Source organism: Apteryx mantelli, chromosome 1 (assembly GCF_036417845.1).
Source record: "Apteryx mantelli isolate bAptMan1 chromosome 1, bAptMan1.hap1, whole genome shotgun sequence".
Taxonomy (NCBI): Eukaryota; Metazoa; Chordata; class Aves; order Apterygiformes; family Apterygidae; genus Apteryx; species Apteryx mantelli.
Genome location: NC_089978.1, coordinates 5,111,236 through 5,125,930, shown reverse-complemented (window position 1 = coordinate 5,125,930; position 14,695 = coordinate 5,111,236). Strand labels below are relative to the sequence as shown.

The 14,695-nt window shown below is 44.6% G+C and overlaps 1 protein-coding gene across 1 annotated transcript in view; it reads left to right on the top strand.

Annotated features, from left to right (window-relative positions):
• Positions 1-14,695, top strand: part of GDPD4 (glycerophosphodiester phosphodiesterase domain containing 4) — a 44,473-nt gene that overhangs the window by 24,325 nt on the left and 5,453 nt on the right. Inside the window, exons 5-11 of the mRNA XM_067289608.1 lie at positions 4,767-4,826; positions 6,459-6,557; positions 9,311-9,404; positions 11,600-11,745; positions 12,118-12,200; positions 13,007-13,157; positions 13,632-13,856. Of these exons, the coding sequence (XP_067145709.1) occupies positions 4,767-4,826; positions 6,459-6,557; positions 9,311-9,404; positions 11,600-11,745; positions 12,118-12,200; positions 13,007-13,157; positions 13,632-13,856 (858 nt within the window). The remainder of the gene's footprint in view (positions 1-4,766; positions 4,827-6,458; positions 6,558-9,310; positions 9,405-11,599; positions 11,746-12,117; positions 12,201-13,006; positions 13,158-13,631; positions 13,857-14,695) is intronic.

Sequence of the window (14,695 nt, the reverse complement as noted above, 5' to 3'; positions counted from 1 at the left end):
GCTGCATGTATCTATTTTGAGGAGCAGTGGGCATTGCAAGGCACAAAGTCCCACGCTGTCAGAGCTATTACCTAAATCCTGTGGTTAGACTAAGAAAGAAAGAGGAGTGAGGAAAGTATTCAGCAGCAACACTACCATCCATACTCCTACTATCTCAAAGAGTTCTTCATGTGTTTTTTTCATGGAAGTGAAAGAAGAAGTACATGACTATAGCAAGTCTGGCACCTGCCACCTTAGACTGTATCAGTCTAGCACTATTTCAGCAAAAAAACATTAATCTCCACAGGTTCAGCTCTAGCTTGAGAAACCTCAGACAGGATCCACACTTCCCTGAACTCTTCGTTCTCCTTTCCAAGTGGTGTTCAGAGGGTGTAATGAAGCAGAAATACTGGCTGTGTTGATTTGCTGGCACATCTTAGGATGTGTGACATTTCTATTAGGTGAGGGATTATTGGTATCAACTAGATCAGAAGTACGAAGGGCTTGGCCATGATCTGTTCCACACCAGATCTTTGGCACACACTGAACATCCTTTCTGAAGCCTGGTCAGCAGTGACCACATTGGCTCAGTGTTGAAGATTGTTTTAGCCTTGTTTCCCAAGATTCTGGTTGTGCTGGAGATTATATGAACGAGACATGTATCTGTATGCAGGTTCCTGGGATGGGAGCATCCTTCCTTGTTGGGGTGGAGGGGACCCAGCAAGGGGAACACACATGCAGGGGTGGTCATCTAATTGGCGTGCACCTATATGTGCAGGGTCATGCGATGGGAACATGCCTGCCTGCAGGTTCTTGTGGTGACAATTCTGCCATATGGGAGTCATGTGAAGGAGGCATGTCTGCATGCAGGTCCACGTGCTGCCCATCTGCTGGCCTGCAGGGACACGTGATAGGGGGAGAAGGGAGAAGGATGCCTGCTGTAACTGGGAAGTGCTTGTCCCAGATGGGCTCTTTTCAGTGAATAATGCTGCGAGGAGACATTCCTTCATCGCTGAGTGCAGAGCTTCCCTGTCACAGCATCTTCTCAGCCTGGACCCCACATGGCAGGCAGGCATTTCTGCATTATAAATGCTTAAAGAGGCCTCAAACGGCAGAATCATCCAGTGTTTCTGTGCAGAATAGCTCCACGTGTATAACTGCATCTGTACCACAGGGTTCAAATTAGAGAGCTGTTATTGACAGGGAATAATATTTTAGTGTGCCAAGACCACTGAGAGAGAGCAGAGGCAGCTCCTGGCCTTTCACTGTAGCGTGCGATGAATTCCCCTCCAAAACACTGGTAGCCTCACAAGCTAATAAAGGCAATTCAGCCCTTCCATGTCTGGATGAACTTCTCAGTGTGGACACTGGCCAGCAGCTGCCTTGCTCCTGTACATTTCAGACGATGGATGGCCAGAGGACTTGCCCCCCATGATGAGTTATAGGATATGTTCAAGTTGAATAGTGCAGTCACGAGAGGGACTGGAGATCTTTACCCAGGTGTAATTTCCACAGCGGTTCTGAATACAGTTTCCAAACTGCATATTTGCTGTCTGTCAAGAGGAGAGGCAAAGTTTGTTTGTGATGTTTTGCATCAGCAGCCTGTCACATCAGAAAACTAAGCACACTGATGCCCTTGCTGGAGCAGGGAGATTTTATAGCAACCGGTGGCTGGCCTGGTTTTGTTTGTGAGTGCCTTCCCCTCTTCCTTAATGATAACATGCAACCAGAGCCCTGCAGGCCTGCTTCCATGTCATTATTGTGAACCAGTGAAGCAAACACTCTTCTGCCACCAACCACCACTGGCTGAACAAAACGCTGCACAACAAAGCACTTGCTGTCTGCGCAAAGATGCTCTCCATCTGCATGCATCAGTGTAATTTTTTCAGACAATCAGTTACAATTAATTCAATTGTCATTGCTCCCCAAGACAATTTTCCCATCCCCATTATAGCTAAAAGGTTAAACTGAGGGGTCTAATTGCAGGACACTTCAGGCTCAGTGGAGAAGAAAAAAGTTTCCTTATTCAGTATTTCAAATACCAGCAGATAATATTTTCCTCTCTGCAGTTCAACCATGTTTTTTCCAAGGGTTTTGGGGACCTGATTTGTGACTGTATAAAGAGGTTCAGATGCATTGTGGCCTTTGCTAAGAGAGGACTCAGAATAGTACATTGTCACTGAAGGCCAAAGAGTGATCTCAAACCACCATGCCTAAGAGGTTGGGACACCAAAGAAGCTCTGAGTACCTGCATTTTTGCCAGAAAATGAATGTAGATACCTAATTCTGCTATTGTGAGTGTCTAAGTGAGCAGATGTTTTAGGTGAGTTGAGTGGCTAACTGCCTGCTTCTATGTCCATGCGGCAGCAAGCTCAGAGCCTGCCTAAACCTTACCAGCAGTATTGAATTCAACAAGCGGCCATTTCCATGCTGAAAGAGAATGGGGAAAGAGTCCGTTATCCATCTTTTTGCAGCATAAACTTGTGGTCAGTGCATCCACTCAGAAAGAGGGAGACAGAGGTGCAATCTCCTCTGCAGTGAATCCTCTCTCTCGCCACTGGGAAGTGTCCCTTAATTACTACTCAGCAGGTGGATAGTGGAGGGAGAGACTTCCATACCTCTTACTGTGACTGAAGAAGAGAAGAGTGCAAGTGTTGGAGGCTGTAAGAGTCAGGGGGACGGCAGGGCTGGAAGGAGGGACCCTGGCTCTAGCCTCAGCAGGAATAGGCTGACCTGTTCTATCCGTCACCAAAGTCCACGGGTCTCTGTGCTTGTGTTAGACAATCCCTGGATATGGGTGGAGGACCCAGACCTGTTGGTGCTGATTGTCCCTGTCCCTGAAGTGCTCTCTGGGTGCAAGCATGTGAGACATTGCTAAAGCCAGTAGCTCTCAATGGAAGAGCATGTTGGACAGGTCTTGAGGAGGTTTTTGAGGAGTGGAGTGAAGCTATCTGACTGTGGCGTGAGATGTTGTTCTGAGTTTCAGGGGTGCATGGAAAGCAAAATAAACTCAAGCTGACTGTGCCAGAACCCATACAGGATAGGCCTTATCCACATTGCACCAGCTCACTGGTCCATCAAGATGTGTTCCCCTACAGTGACCAACTGTGCAACAGGAAGAGTTCCTTCTTCACCCTCTGAGGATAAAACCTGATGCTCATTCTTCTTGTACACAGATAGTGAGCTGTTGTTATCAGCCATAGAAATGAGCTTTCCCTCAGACAGCATTCCCAGATGTGCTACATGGTTCACATAGAAGTTATCCCGCAAGTCAGAGATAAGGTGGGAAAGTCTGGCTGAGCATGTCCTGTGAAATAACTGTTTGGATGTACCTTAGGCAAGGACCAGGTGCTTGTAATATTGCTTGCAGAAAAGAGGAGATTTTGAAGGTGTTTCCTTCCTTCCTTCCTTCCTCTTCCTTTCCTTCTTTCCTTCCTTCTTTCTTTCTTTCTCCTTTCTTCCTTCTTAACAGTTTATTTTAATGGGGCTGGATTAAGTTCTTTCTTTCTTTCTTTCTTTCTTTCTTTCTAACAGCTTATTTTAATGTGGCTGGATTAAGATCTTCAGCAGTAATTCAATTCTCTGTGAACTGCTCCCATGGTTAGTCATTATATACTGAGTGTAGGATTCAATTGAAGGAGGCTAACATGTCGAGAAGCACTTTAAAAGCTGATCTGTATTCTCTGCTGAGCTTATCTCTCTTCAAATCAGCACCATCCTGGAAAGAGAGTGTGTTTGTAGCTGCGTCAGAAACAGCTTACGTTCCTTTGTAGCTGGATTTTGGGAGAGCAGAGCCCCTTCCCATTATATTATTGCTCTAAATCTATATATCCTGCTTTCGTATAAACCCACTGTGTGACAGTCTGGAGGGACCTGGATCATAAATTGTCCTTGTCAGTGGAGCACTGATGTCTGCTAAGAGATGTTTTTCTCTACACCTGTGCTTGTGAAAGTCATCACCAGGTTCATTGATTGCTTAGGTCTGTGACAACTTGGAGAGTCTCCAGCAGAGCCCTGGATCGGTTTTCCTTGTGCTTTACTTGTGGGAGTGTCACTCCGGTGTTCGAGGCCTCTTGGTTGTCCCCTGCCGTGGGATGAGGGTTTGTGCTCTGCCTCACAGGATCACTCCCCGCAGACTGCAACTTGACATAAGGAGAAGGGAACAGGCCTGCCACAGGGCCACAGCTGAGGACTAAAAAAAACCCCAACAAAACTAGGGTTTTTGAATCTCCAGCACCATTTGCCATGTTCCGAGATGTGCCTGTCTCTTGCATTTCTTGCAGTTACTGTGGAAGCGACGTTTCCTTTGCTCTCTGCTTTGTATTTCTGTGGTTCTTTGGAGACATTTTTTATTCTCTGAGCTCTCTCCCATGACTGATATGCCTCTAATCACAATGAATGAACAGAAAATAGACAAAGTTAGTGCTATATTGGTTTGCATTATGGCAGTTGGCCCTGGCCAGCCTCTCTCTTTCAGAGTTCATCTTCTCAGAGAAAGAAGAGCCATCAGAAGTGACCAAGGGGCCCAATTATCTGTTAGTTGTGGGAGGCTGTGGTCCTGCAGAGTGATCTTGATATGTGCTTGACCATTTCAGGAGCATATTTTTGATAACAAAACATCCATCAGTTCTCTCCATACACCGGTCTTACTAACAGCGATGCCATTGTGCAGAAAGGCCTGGTGTAACATGATTTTCCAATGCAAAAATAATTCCAGACATATACCTCACTGAATGCATTTCATCATTCTATACCAGGATACAAACCATGTCTTCTTGGTTTCCCAGGTCCTAGCGATGTGTTTGCTTGCAGAAGGGCAGCAACTGTACCTGCACTGGAGTCACAAGGTAGGGAGAGTCAGAACTTCGTGGTAACCCTAATCTATACTTTAAACCAATTGAGTCTGTGGTGTTTCTCTACATGAAAAAGCAGCTTAGGTCATGGGAGGGAGGGAATAGAGGGAATGGGTTAGTCTTAGGGGACTTTAGATACCCATGAGAATGATGTCTCCACCTGAGTTAATCACCCCAGCCTCCCTGTACAGTTGGTGGAGGGAAATAGAGCCTCTGAGGATGCAGTTCATCCAGCTGGTTGTAGACATCTAAATTAAGAGGAGATGAATCACATCTGAAGTACCCTTTCTCCCCACTGATTCTAAAAGGAGCCTGCAGTGGTGACTCATTCAGATGAGGATAGCTATATTTGACATGTCTAGTTGTGGTAACACGTAGGTAACTTGTGCTAACATATAGGTAACACGTTGTAAAAGAAAAGTTTCCTTGAGAGGCACAGTATAAGTCTCTGCTCTGTAGCAGGCTCCAACAGCTGTAAACAAAGTGTCTGATATCTCTGCAGAACAGAGAGATATGGCTTTTCCAAGGCATCCTGGTGTCATATGCCTTTTGGCTGGTGTGGGAAATGCCACCTGGGGTTTTGAAGGTTGAGAAGCAAATCCTCAGGGAGCCATTGCTGCAAAGTAATGCCTTAGAATCACCTTCTGTAAGAAATTCTTCGAAGTTATGTGAGGTATTTAAAAAATCAGCCTCTAGCTATGCAGTTTAGGTGAGAACGTAGTGTGACTGCAAATCTTACGGTGGTAAGAGAATAGCTGAATGTGCAGATACTTGATCATCTATTTCTTCATTTAAATAATGGCAACAGTCATCTTTACTACTTCAAACTGGCTCCTGGAAGAGCCAGAAAGGTGAGTTTTATGTAGAGCTATTTGTGGAAAAAATTGAGACTGCATCCTTAGGTGGAAGAGATTAGAGACTGATTTTTAAGGTGTTGATCTGTAGGATCCCCCTGAAAAATGGTTAGGATATCATTGCAATTTCTACTTGAATTTGGTTCTCAGAAGATAGATGATGCATGAAGATGAGCCTGCCACCATAACCTGCACTGTTCTCAAAGTAGGCAAGAAGCCAAAGACCAGACTGAGCTACCTCCTCACTTTTGCGGTTAAAAAGTGAGCTCTCATCCCTGAATTATAGGAGTGTTTGCAGCTGAAGAAGTCTGTTGCATAGCAAAGACATATATGAACTTACAGCATAAGGAAGTTGTGTTGTTGTCTCTTGGGTGGAATTTGTCACTTCTGAATTTAGCCATCTACGAGTTAGGGATCTGATGTAAGCTGATCATCTAGGCTTCATCTACATTAACATGGGGGGGAGGGTGGGGAGAGAGGCATCTCTCATCAAAAAGCAGGCTGGAATGAATCACCCCTGGAAATTCCTCTCTGTCTCCACTGATTGTGGAGGGAGCCTTGAAGGGTGATTTAACCTAGGCACCCAACTCTTAAAATCCATCTTACCACAGAGAAAATCAGATCAATAGCACTGCTGGTTTGTTTTTACTCCCTGTAGCTCTGTCTCTGAGCTGGCATAGCTCATGCATCCCAATCCTATCTGCCAGGCAAATGCATTGCATTCCCTGTGCAGAAATGCTGAAGCTGATTTATTTCCTGTTTGCCTCCCCAGATTGGGACTTTTCTTGTCCTGGGTTTCTCTATCACAGCCCTCTTTATATTATTTGTGCTGTGGGGAGATCAATGGAAAACTGTCCTCCTGTCATTCCAGGTAAGAAGGGCTGGGACATATGTTTGAAAAAAAGCAGTTTGTTTATAGAATTATTTTGTGGAAATAGATAGAAAACTTTCAATGAGGTGATGTTTTTCATGTGTTTTTTTTACCGGCAGACTGTGCAGTTCTGTGTAAACTTTTCTTATCATTTTACATTTACTATTGGGAGAACGGAAGCCAAGACCTGAGGTTTGGTTTCAAGCTCCCTGTTTGATGTAACAGGTCTCATTTTGGGAAGTCATATCCTTTGTTTTTGGCAGAAACATCGTATGTGTGCTGTTTGTCTGCAGGTGCCCAGGATAGGTAAATCAGACCCCTTGGGCTGGCAGGGTTGCTGGAACAAGGACTTGCTCCCTACTCAGTTCCTGACAGTTCAGCGGCCTTAACATTAGCAAAATTTCAGTCTTTCTTTTCTCCACCTGTGATGCGGAGAGCTTACCTTCCTGAGGACAGGACAGCATTGACCTGTTCCTAGGCAGCAGGTGAGGAACATCAGCGTGAGATGGGAGAACCTGTGAGGTGCAGGACATCCAAGTGTGTGATCTGCTAGCCTCCTCGACTTTAAGCAAATCTGAAGTGGAGGGGAGAGCTACCCAGTGCTGTTCAGTGCCTGAGCATCTGGGTCCGCATGTGTACTGGGAAGGAAGTATGCAGCCTGTGAGCACAGAGCTGCCTTGCAGATGTTATGTGGGCACATCGTCTCTCCCCACCTTCACTTACCGCTCGTGAATATCGGGAGAACAATGCGTATGGACTGGAAGAGGAATCAATGGTAACCCAAGAGTCACTGCAGCCTCTTTGGGATGTGGTGTTTGTAGGGTACAGTTAATCACACACTTCTTCCTGTTCTACAAAGTTCAGTAACCTTGGGGCGTGCGCTGGCAAAGATACACAGAAGATATAAGCTTCTCCTCCTGTTTAAGGACTCCAGGGAGGAGGTTTGGGAGAAGGCAATACAAAAGCCATTGGTTCTCTTTAGTGCAGGTGTTCGTGTCCTTTGAGATGCTTCACCTGGCCACCTGCTGCTGTTCCCAAAGGGCATGAGTCTGTTGTAGATCTTGTGTCATGTCCATTAGTCTTGTGCAGTTATCTCAGATATCCTGGACATCTCGAATGGCACCTTTGTTTACATAACTGAATCCTCTTTCTGGTTGGAAGATGTTGGTATCAAGTATCTGGGGTTGACGGTATCATGCACAATAATATCTCTCAACAACTGCTGTAAGCCAGCTGGCTGCTCAGGCACTGTGCAAAATGTTTGGTATCTGCCTTTTCTTGTTCCAGTTTGGAAGGGAAAATAACTGGGAAATATTGGTGTATCCCATGAGATGAACATTGCATTTTCCAGCCTCCTCTTGAAATGAACTTCTGTCAAATGTTCTAGATTTCAAGCAACAGGTTGGACAAATAGATTTAGAAAAAAATAATAGCCAGCATCATTGTTCAATCATCTGGATTAAAATTAAACTAAAACTTTAAAAACAAATCTGGAAATGGTTGTGCACTGACACCTTCCATAGACTGCCTTGGAGAGCAGCCGCATATTATAACAGGGACTTCTGACATACCTCCTGTCTCTGCCAGCTTTCTTCAGCAGTCAGCTGTTATTTTGAATATGGACTAAAAAATAGAAAAGACATCTGGATAGCTCTTTTCCCTAGCATGTATTCAATAACTTCAAGTTTTAGCTATAGCTGGATCCACAGGTCTCTGAAGAGCACAGGAAAAATAGTGGATTGGTTTCTTTGTAAGATTTCCGAAGTTTTATGAAGTTTGTCATACCAACATTACTTGAATGAAGATCTAAGCTCTCAATAATGGCAAACTATCTGTTAGGTTTCCTATTCTGGTTATGCATTTATGAAAAGTGCAGAAGTGGTTCTCAATTGATCTTGTTTAATCTTTAGGACCAAAGAAATCAAGTGCAACTACTGTATCTGTCCAGCAATAGCTATTATGTAATGTATTGAAAGCATTAAGAAAATCATTGTTTTCTGTTAGTAAAACAAGAAAAGTATCTACAATGCCACCAACTTGAAGTTGGAAGTTAAAAAAAAAAAGAGAGAGAGAGAAAGAACACAATTAGCTCTAATGCAAGTGAACTAAATATTTTGGTCTAAGACGAAGTGTTTCACTGAAATAAATTAGAATGAATTATTTGTCTGGAATACATTGTTCATTTGTAAGGCTAGGTGCTGCAGGATGTATATGAGGCTAATAAAGTCCATGATTAGACATGTGCCAGGTTAACTGGATCTTTTATCTTACGTGAGTTGGTTCCATACTGGTGTAAAATACCAAATTTTATCACTCAGGTTTGTTGACATCAGTTTAAAGATCTAGTTGCAGTGTAGTGTTGAGATTACTATTACCTGGACTGGATTGGATTGGATTGGATTGGTTTGGTTTGGATTGGTTTGGACTGGGTTAGGTTAGATTAAATTGACATTTTCTGGAAGATGCTCACATATTATGACGTAGCGGTAATGGAGAGAAAGAGTCCCACTCTGAGACTGTGTGCTGAGCCTTTGTGGAAGAGGACAGCCTTGCCCACTTTGGCTGACTTCAGAGAAAGGAGAGTTGCATGCTGAAATGTGGGCTACTCCTTAGCCTGGGCTCGGGAGAAAGGTGAGCTGCTGGTATCTGCAGTAGCTACCCTTCTCTGTGGAAAGTTGTAGCCATGTTGGGGTTTATTTCTACCTGTCTCCACACTTCATCCTTTGACTGAAATCCTTTTCTCTCCCTGCCAGATCACAGCTCCCTATCTCCACATAGGGGCAATAACCATCATGGTCCTCCTGTCCTGGCCCGTGGCTCTGCATGCCATCAGAACAGATAAGAAAGGTACAGTAGCTCTGCTCCCTGCTCCCAATATGACATAAGACTCATGTCAGTGTGAGAAACCAAGTATGCAGAAGCCCTTTCACCTTATATCTGCACTCCAGCTGCAGGTGGCTTTTATCCTGTGGGAAATTAGCAGGGATAGGACTTGGGACCATGCACTGTCAGTGGCTTTCTAGACCCATTACTGGTTTACATGCTCCCTTGCACAGTTTTGGTCTGTATCAAGGCATGGTTTGGGACTGTCACAGGCTAGATATCATTCTCAGGAAGGAGTTTGAACTCAGCGATCCTGCTTTGAGGGGAAAAACAATCTAGCTTCATGGCTGTGAACTGTGCTCTACACATTTACATCTGGGCTGGAGAATGGACCCTGACATTTTATATACTATATAGACCCTGCTTTAGATACTGAGAGGTGATGGTTCTGTAACCAGACTCAACATATTTTGCCATTTGGTTTGGCAGAAATGGAGGGCTTACAGCAGATACTACCCTAGCTATTGAAGCAAAACTGGCAGTTCCCACTTCTGATGCCCAGAGTAGGTGTTGTGACTGCTTGTCCCCACTGACTGCACAGGCAGCCCAGCAAGCAGGCTTAATCAAAGCAGAGAGACAGGGGCTTCCAGAAGGCAGCTCATCCTAGTCTATGGGAGACATATAGGCTGTTGCCTTCTGACAGTGCCTGTCTCTCTCCTGTGCTACAGAAAACCTAGGCAATGAGCTTTGATCTAAGCTGGACTTTATGCAACTTTCCATCCATGCGCACCTTATTGCAAAGAGGACTAAGTGGATTTCTACAAACTGGGTCCCTTTTGCTCTTCAGTACTGTCCTCAGTGTGTCAGACAAATAGAATTTAGATCTTAACTGGGAGACAAAGTACAATTTTCCATGCCTGAGGAGATCAGCAGAAGTCCCTGTGTTCTGAGACCTGCATAGAAATCCTGCAGGAGAAAGCAATCAGTGGCAGCTCTTTCGGCTGACCCTTTCTTGCAATACTCAGCTTCACTCTCTCACAAGGGTTCTCCAGTCCAGTCACTCCACTTCAGACATAGGGATCTCAGGAGAAGCCAGCTGAGACAGGGGAAAGTGCTTTTTGATCAGTTGGTAAGGACATTAGTTTTCCTTTTCTAGTGTAATCCACTGGCGAGCTCCTTTCTAGCTCTGAGAAATGTGATACAGTAGAGTAAGTGCAAGGCCAGGTGCCAGGAACACTTGCTGAAGAGCCTGACTCCAGCACTGCCTCTTTTCTCTGACTCAGTTTTTCCATATATTCAAAATTATACCCTCATACAGAATGGGCTGGTGCGAGCACTTTGTTTCCTGTCTAGGATTTCCCTGCATTGTACTGCAGCTGGGGGTGGAGGTGGTGGTGTCATGCTGGGATCCTAGACATTACCCACAGTGCCTAATGGACACTCAGATCAATACATCAGCTTGATGTAAACCCCAGTTCCTGCAGAGCTGCTGGTGTAGTGCACAGTGGGTGGTGGTACTCATCCAAGAAAGAAATGTTGGTCAAAGGTACTCACTTCTCAGAGGAACTATTTTGTCCTCTGAGGTGAAGGTTGCTCACTGGGGCTCTTGGGTAATGTGTCGAGAGGCTCCCGAGAATGCCCTAGATGATAGGTTGGTAGGTTTCTGAGATGCAATACCCATGCGATCAGGGTCTGTAGCAGGAGAACCCACTTACATCGCATACAGAAGGTCACTGAGCAATCTGAATGAACTGAGGAAACTTCACCCTGAGGGAACAGAGGACTGCTGAAGGAGAAAGGGTCTTCCCCTTCTTCACTGTGATTGAAACTCCAAAATGTTGCTTGTCCTTATCTGAGTAAGAATAAATTAGCATCTCTTTGTTGAGGATTGTTCCTCCACATGGGAAATTTCACAGTACCTCCTCTAAAGAAAAAGAACTTAAGTCTCTGTCTTGCTCTAAGTCACACTGAGATGTAACTGCAGCACCAAACCTACAATCCTAGCCTAGGCATCCCAGGTCCTTGCTCTGACCAGTATGTTTTCCTGGATTGCGTTGTTGGAGTGAATGTGAAGGTTAGGGGAAGGAGGGATGGACAAGGGATGGGACAAAGCCCAACAGCTATTTAATTGGAGGGCTGTATTAAAAGTCAAGCTGCAAGGCAAACCCATTTACTACCACAAGGATTAACTCTAGCCTTCCTCCTTCAAATTCTTGCAGTTGTTCAGGTGATAATTGTTGGTCCATACCTGGCTATCCTTCTCTTTCTTTTCTTGATACCTCTGGGGATGTACTCCCCTTGCATCAGAGAGGTGGGGACACTTGGACCAAAGCCAGCCCTCATTGGACACCGCGGAGCACCAATGGTAGGTTTGGAGAAGATATTTTACATCATTCCTTCATCTTGTATATTTTTACCTTCATCACCATCTTCTTTTTTTCAAACGCTGTGGAAGAAATCTGTGGGGGTGAAGGGGATGCATTTCACTTTGGAATTGCTTGCCAAAGGCATCACTGCATGGGTTTGCTAGCAAAGATGCCACTGCTCTGGAGGGACAAGATAGGTATAGTGGCTAAGGTGGAAAAAAACAAAGACTTTCCACTGCAGAACACAGTACACTTTAACAAGATAATGGTCCCTTAATGGAAACCAGAGGTGGTAAAAAGAGATAGAAAGTATTTACAGAGTTCTTCAGTGTGTATGAAAACAACCTTCTTATGGGCCATTTTCTTCCCAGCTGGCCCCAGAAAACACTGAGATGTCGTTTCAGAAGACCATTGAACATGGTGGAGATGGTCTTGAAACAGATGTCACCATTAGGTAAGAAGAAAACATTGTGTCTCACAGAGTATAAGCTGCTTCTTCTAAGACTTCCTTTTGGAGTTGTGCAATTCTGGGCAGCTGGGTTTTATTAACGGCTGGGACAAGATCCCTCAGTTGGCGCCTGGTGATACAGGCTGTGGGGCATGATTGTTCTCAGGAAAATCAATAAGTTTGGAGCTATGAACTTAACAATCATTATTTCTACAGTGCATTTTAAACACTTTGCAGAGTATAAAGACAAGCCCCAACCCCAGTCTTCTTCCAGACCTCAGAGAGGGTTGAATCAGGCCTAGAAGATGCCAGGAAATTGTGTATAGACCTGTGACAGCTTTGCCCTAATTATTAGACTTCTAATTGCCCTTGTGAATGGGACCCATTGCCATGAACTGTTAACGTACTGGGTAGGGTGAACAGTTTTTTAATTGGTATTTCAGTAGCAGTGTGATAGTGTGAAGTTAGGCCTTAAGTGAGGGAAATACTAATGTTTAGATGCTCTACTGACATAGAGTTAATAGCCATCTTTTTTGGGGGTGGCAGGCATAAATGTCTCCATCTCCATTTTGCCCATGAGGAAACTGAGGCATAGAGAAGCTTGACTTCTCCAAGGTCACTCAGTAGTATATAAGCTAGAAATAACTTAGTGTCTTGAGTCTCAGCCACCTTCCTTAACCCATCCTCTGCTCTGAGGGAGCGTGTAGTGCTACACTCACAGCAGTTCACAGGTTGTTCTAACCTGGCTTGAATCTGCTCATGCTGTGAACAGAGCCGTGCCCCAGGTGACCTGGCCTCTTGCTCTCCAACAGCTATGATGGCGTCCCCTTCCTCATGCATGACAGCACCTTGAGGAGAACAACCAACATTGAGGAGGTCTACCCCAATGAGACTGCTCAAAACGCAGCGTTGTTCTCCTGGGACACCCTGAAGGAGCTGAATGCTGGAATGTGGTTTCTTAAGGTGAGTGCCATCAAGGACTATCAACTGGCTATTGAAGAGATACCACCTGGCTACTGCTTATTAGAGTTAATATTAAGACAGGAATTACCAGTTGAGCCAAAACTCGAAGAAGTCAATAGAAATACTTCAGCAGAGGTCTCTTTGCTTTGTTCAGTTGGCCTTTAGGTCTAGGAGACCTATCATATTTGGTTGTTGGATGTCCTTGTGGCTCCTTATCATAGCAGCAGAAGAACTGATGGGCTGGAGAAAGAAGGCAACAGCTACTTGTGCAAGTTGCTGTGTATAATAGCCACAGCCAAGACAGTGGGAGAGTGAGGCACAGTAGAGCTAGCTGTGAACTACACAGTTTAGGTCCCAAAAGCAGTGTCAGGTTGATGCCAGACTTTTTCCTTCTTACAGATATGAGTTGTTTGCATGCAGTTGACTCCCCTGGACATGACTGACTGATTTCCTTTTGTATTGATGTATTTCTAGGACAAACCATTTTCATGCATGGGCTCACTGTCAAGGGCAGATCAAAACCAGGCAATGAATCAGTCAATTTACAAGCTAAGTAATTTCTTGCGCCTCGCAGACAGTCAGAATAAACTTGTGATATTTGATCTCTACCGTCCTCCAGAGAAACATCCTTATAGGGATTCGTGGATCAACAGAACCCTGGAAGTCATCCTCAACGAATCGGGAATTAAACCCCATCTGGTAGGATGGTCTCGCTCCTCCATGTCCCTTTTTGTTTTCTGAACTGAGACTTTGGGGTCATACCCTGTGTGACTTCACCAGCACAGAATACAGCCCATTGCATTTCACTTGTTCATCGGGAAGGCTTATCTACAGGCACAGTCCATTTTAAAGATAGTTTCTTTACAGTGCCAAATTCAAATATCTTTCTTCTTGTTTTGTGGTTCCTCTTTGAACAGCCTCTTTTAAAAGGCGTCATTTGGAATGTACTCCTAGTATCAGTTCCTTAGCAGGTGCAAAATGGTATAGCCCTACAGCAGTCCAGGGAAATCGGCCAGTGTATACTAGCTGATGCCTTAGCCCCCAAACTGCATCCTTTCATCACTGTAGTATGCGGCAGCCTACTCTCTGATACCCATCCTTATTTTATGTATTACAGTGGAAGACCCTGTCTTAAATCAGAATACCTGGAGCTGGAGGCCTCCCATTACCTTCCTCCTTCCCCAGGCAACTCTCTGCTTGCGATGGATGCTAAATTTATGTGGATGAGTGTATATACCCACTGATGTCAGGGGAATTATACTGATCTGTGTCCACTAAGGATCTCTTCTCCCATCCTGGGAACCAGGGTCTTTAACTATTCTCTGCTGCCTTTCCCATTAACCAAAGATGCCTTTTCTCACAGAAATCCATCCTCTTCTGTGTGGCTGTGTAAAACACGTGCTCACTGATTTCAAGCTGATAAGCAAGGAACAGTGAATACTTATTTCTTGATGAAAGTGACTTGCAAGTTTTAACCCTGGGTCCAAATATATTTTGATCATCATAAGACACATGACATTTGACAGACTGCGCTAAGC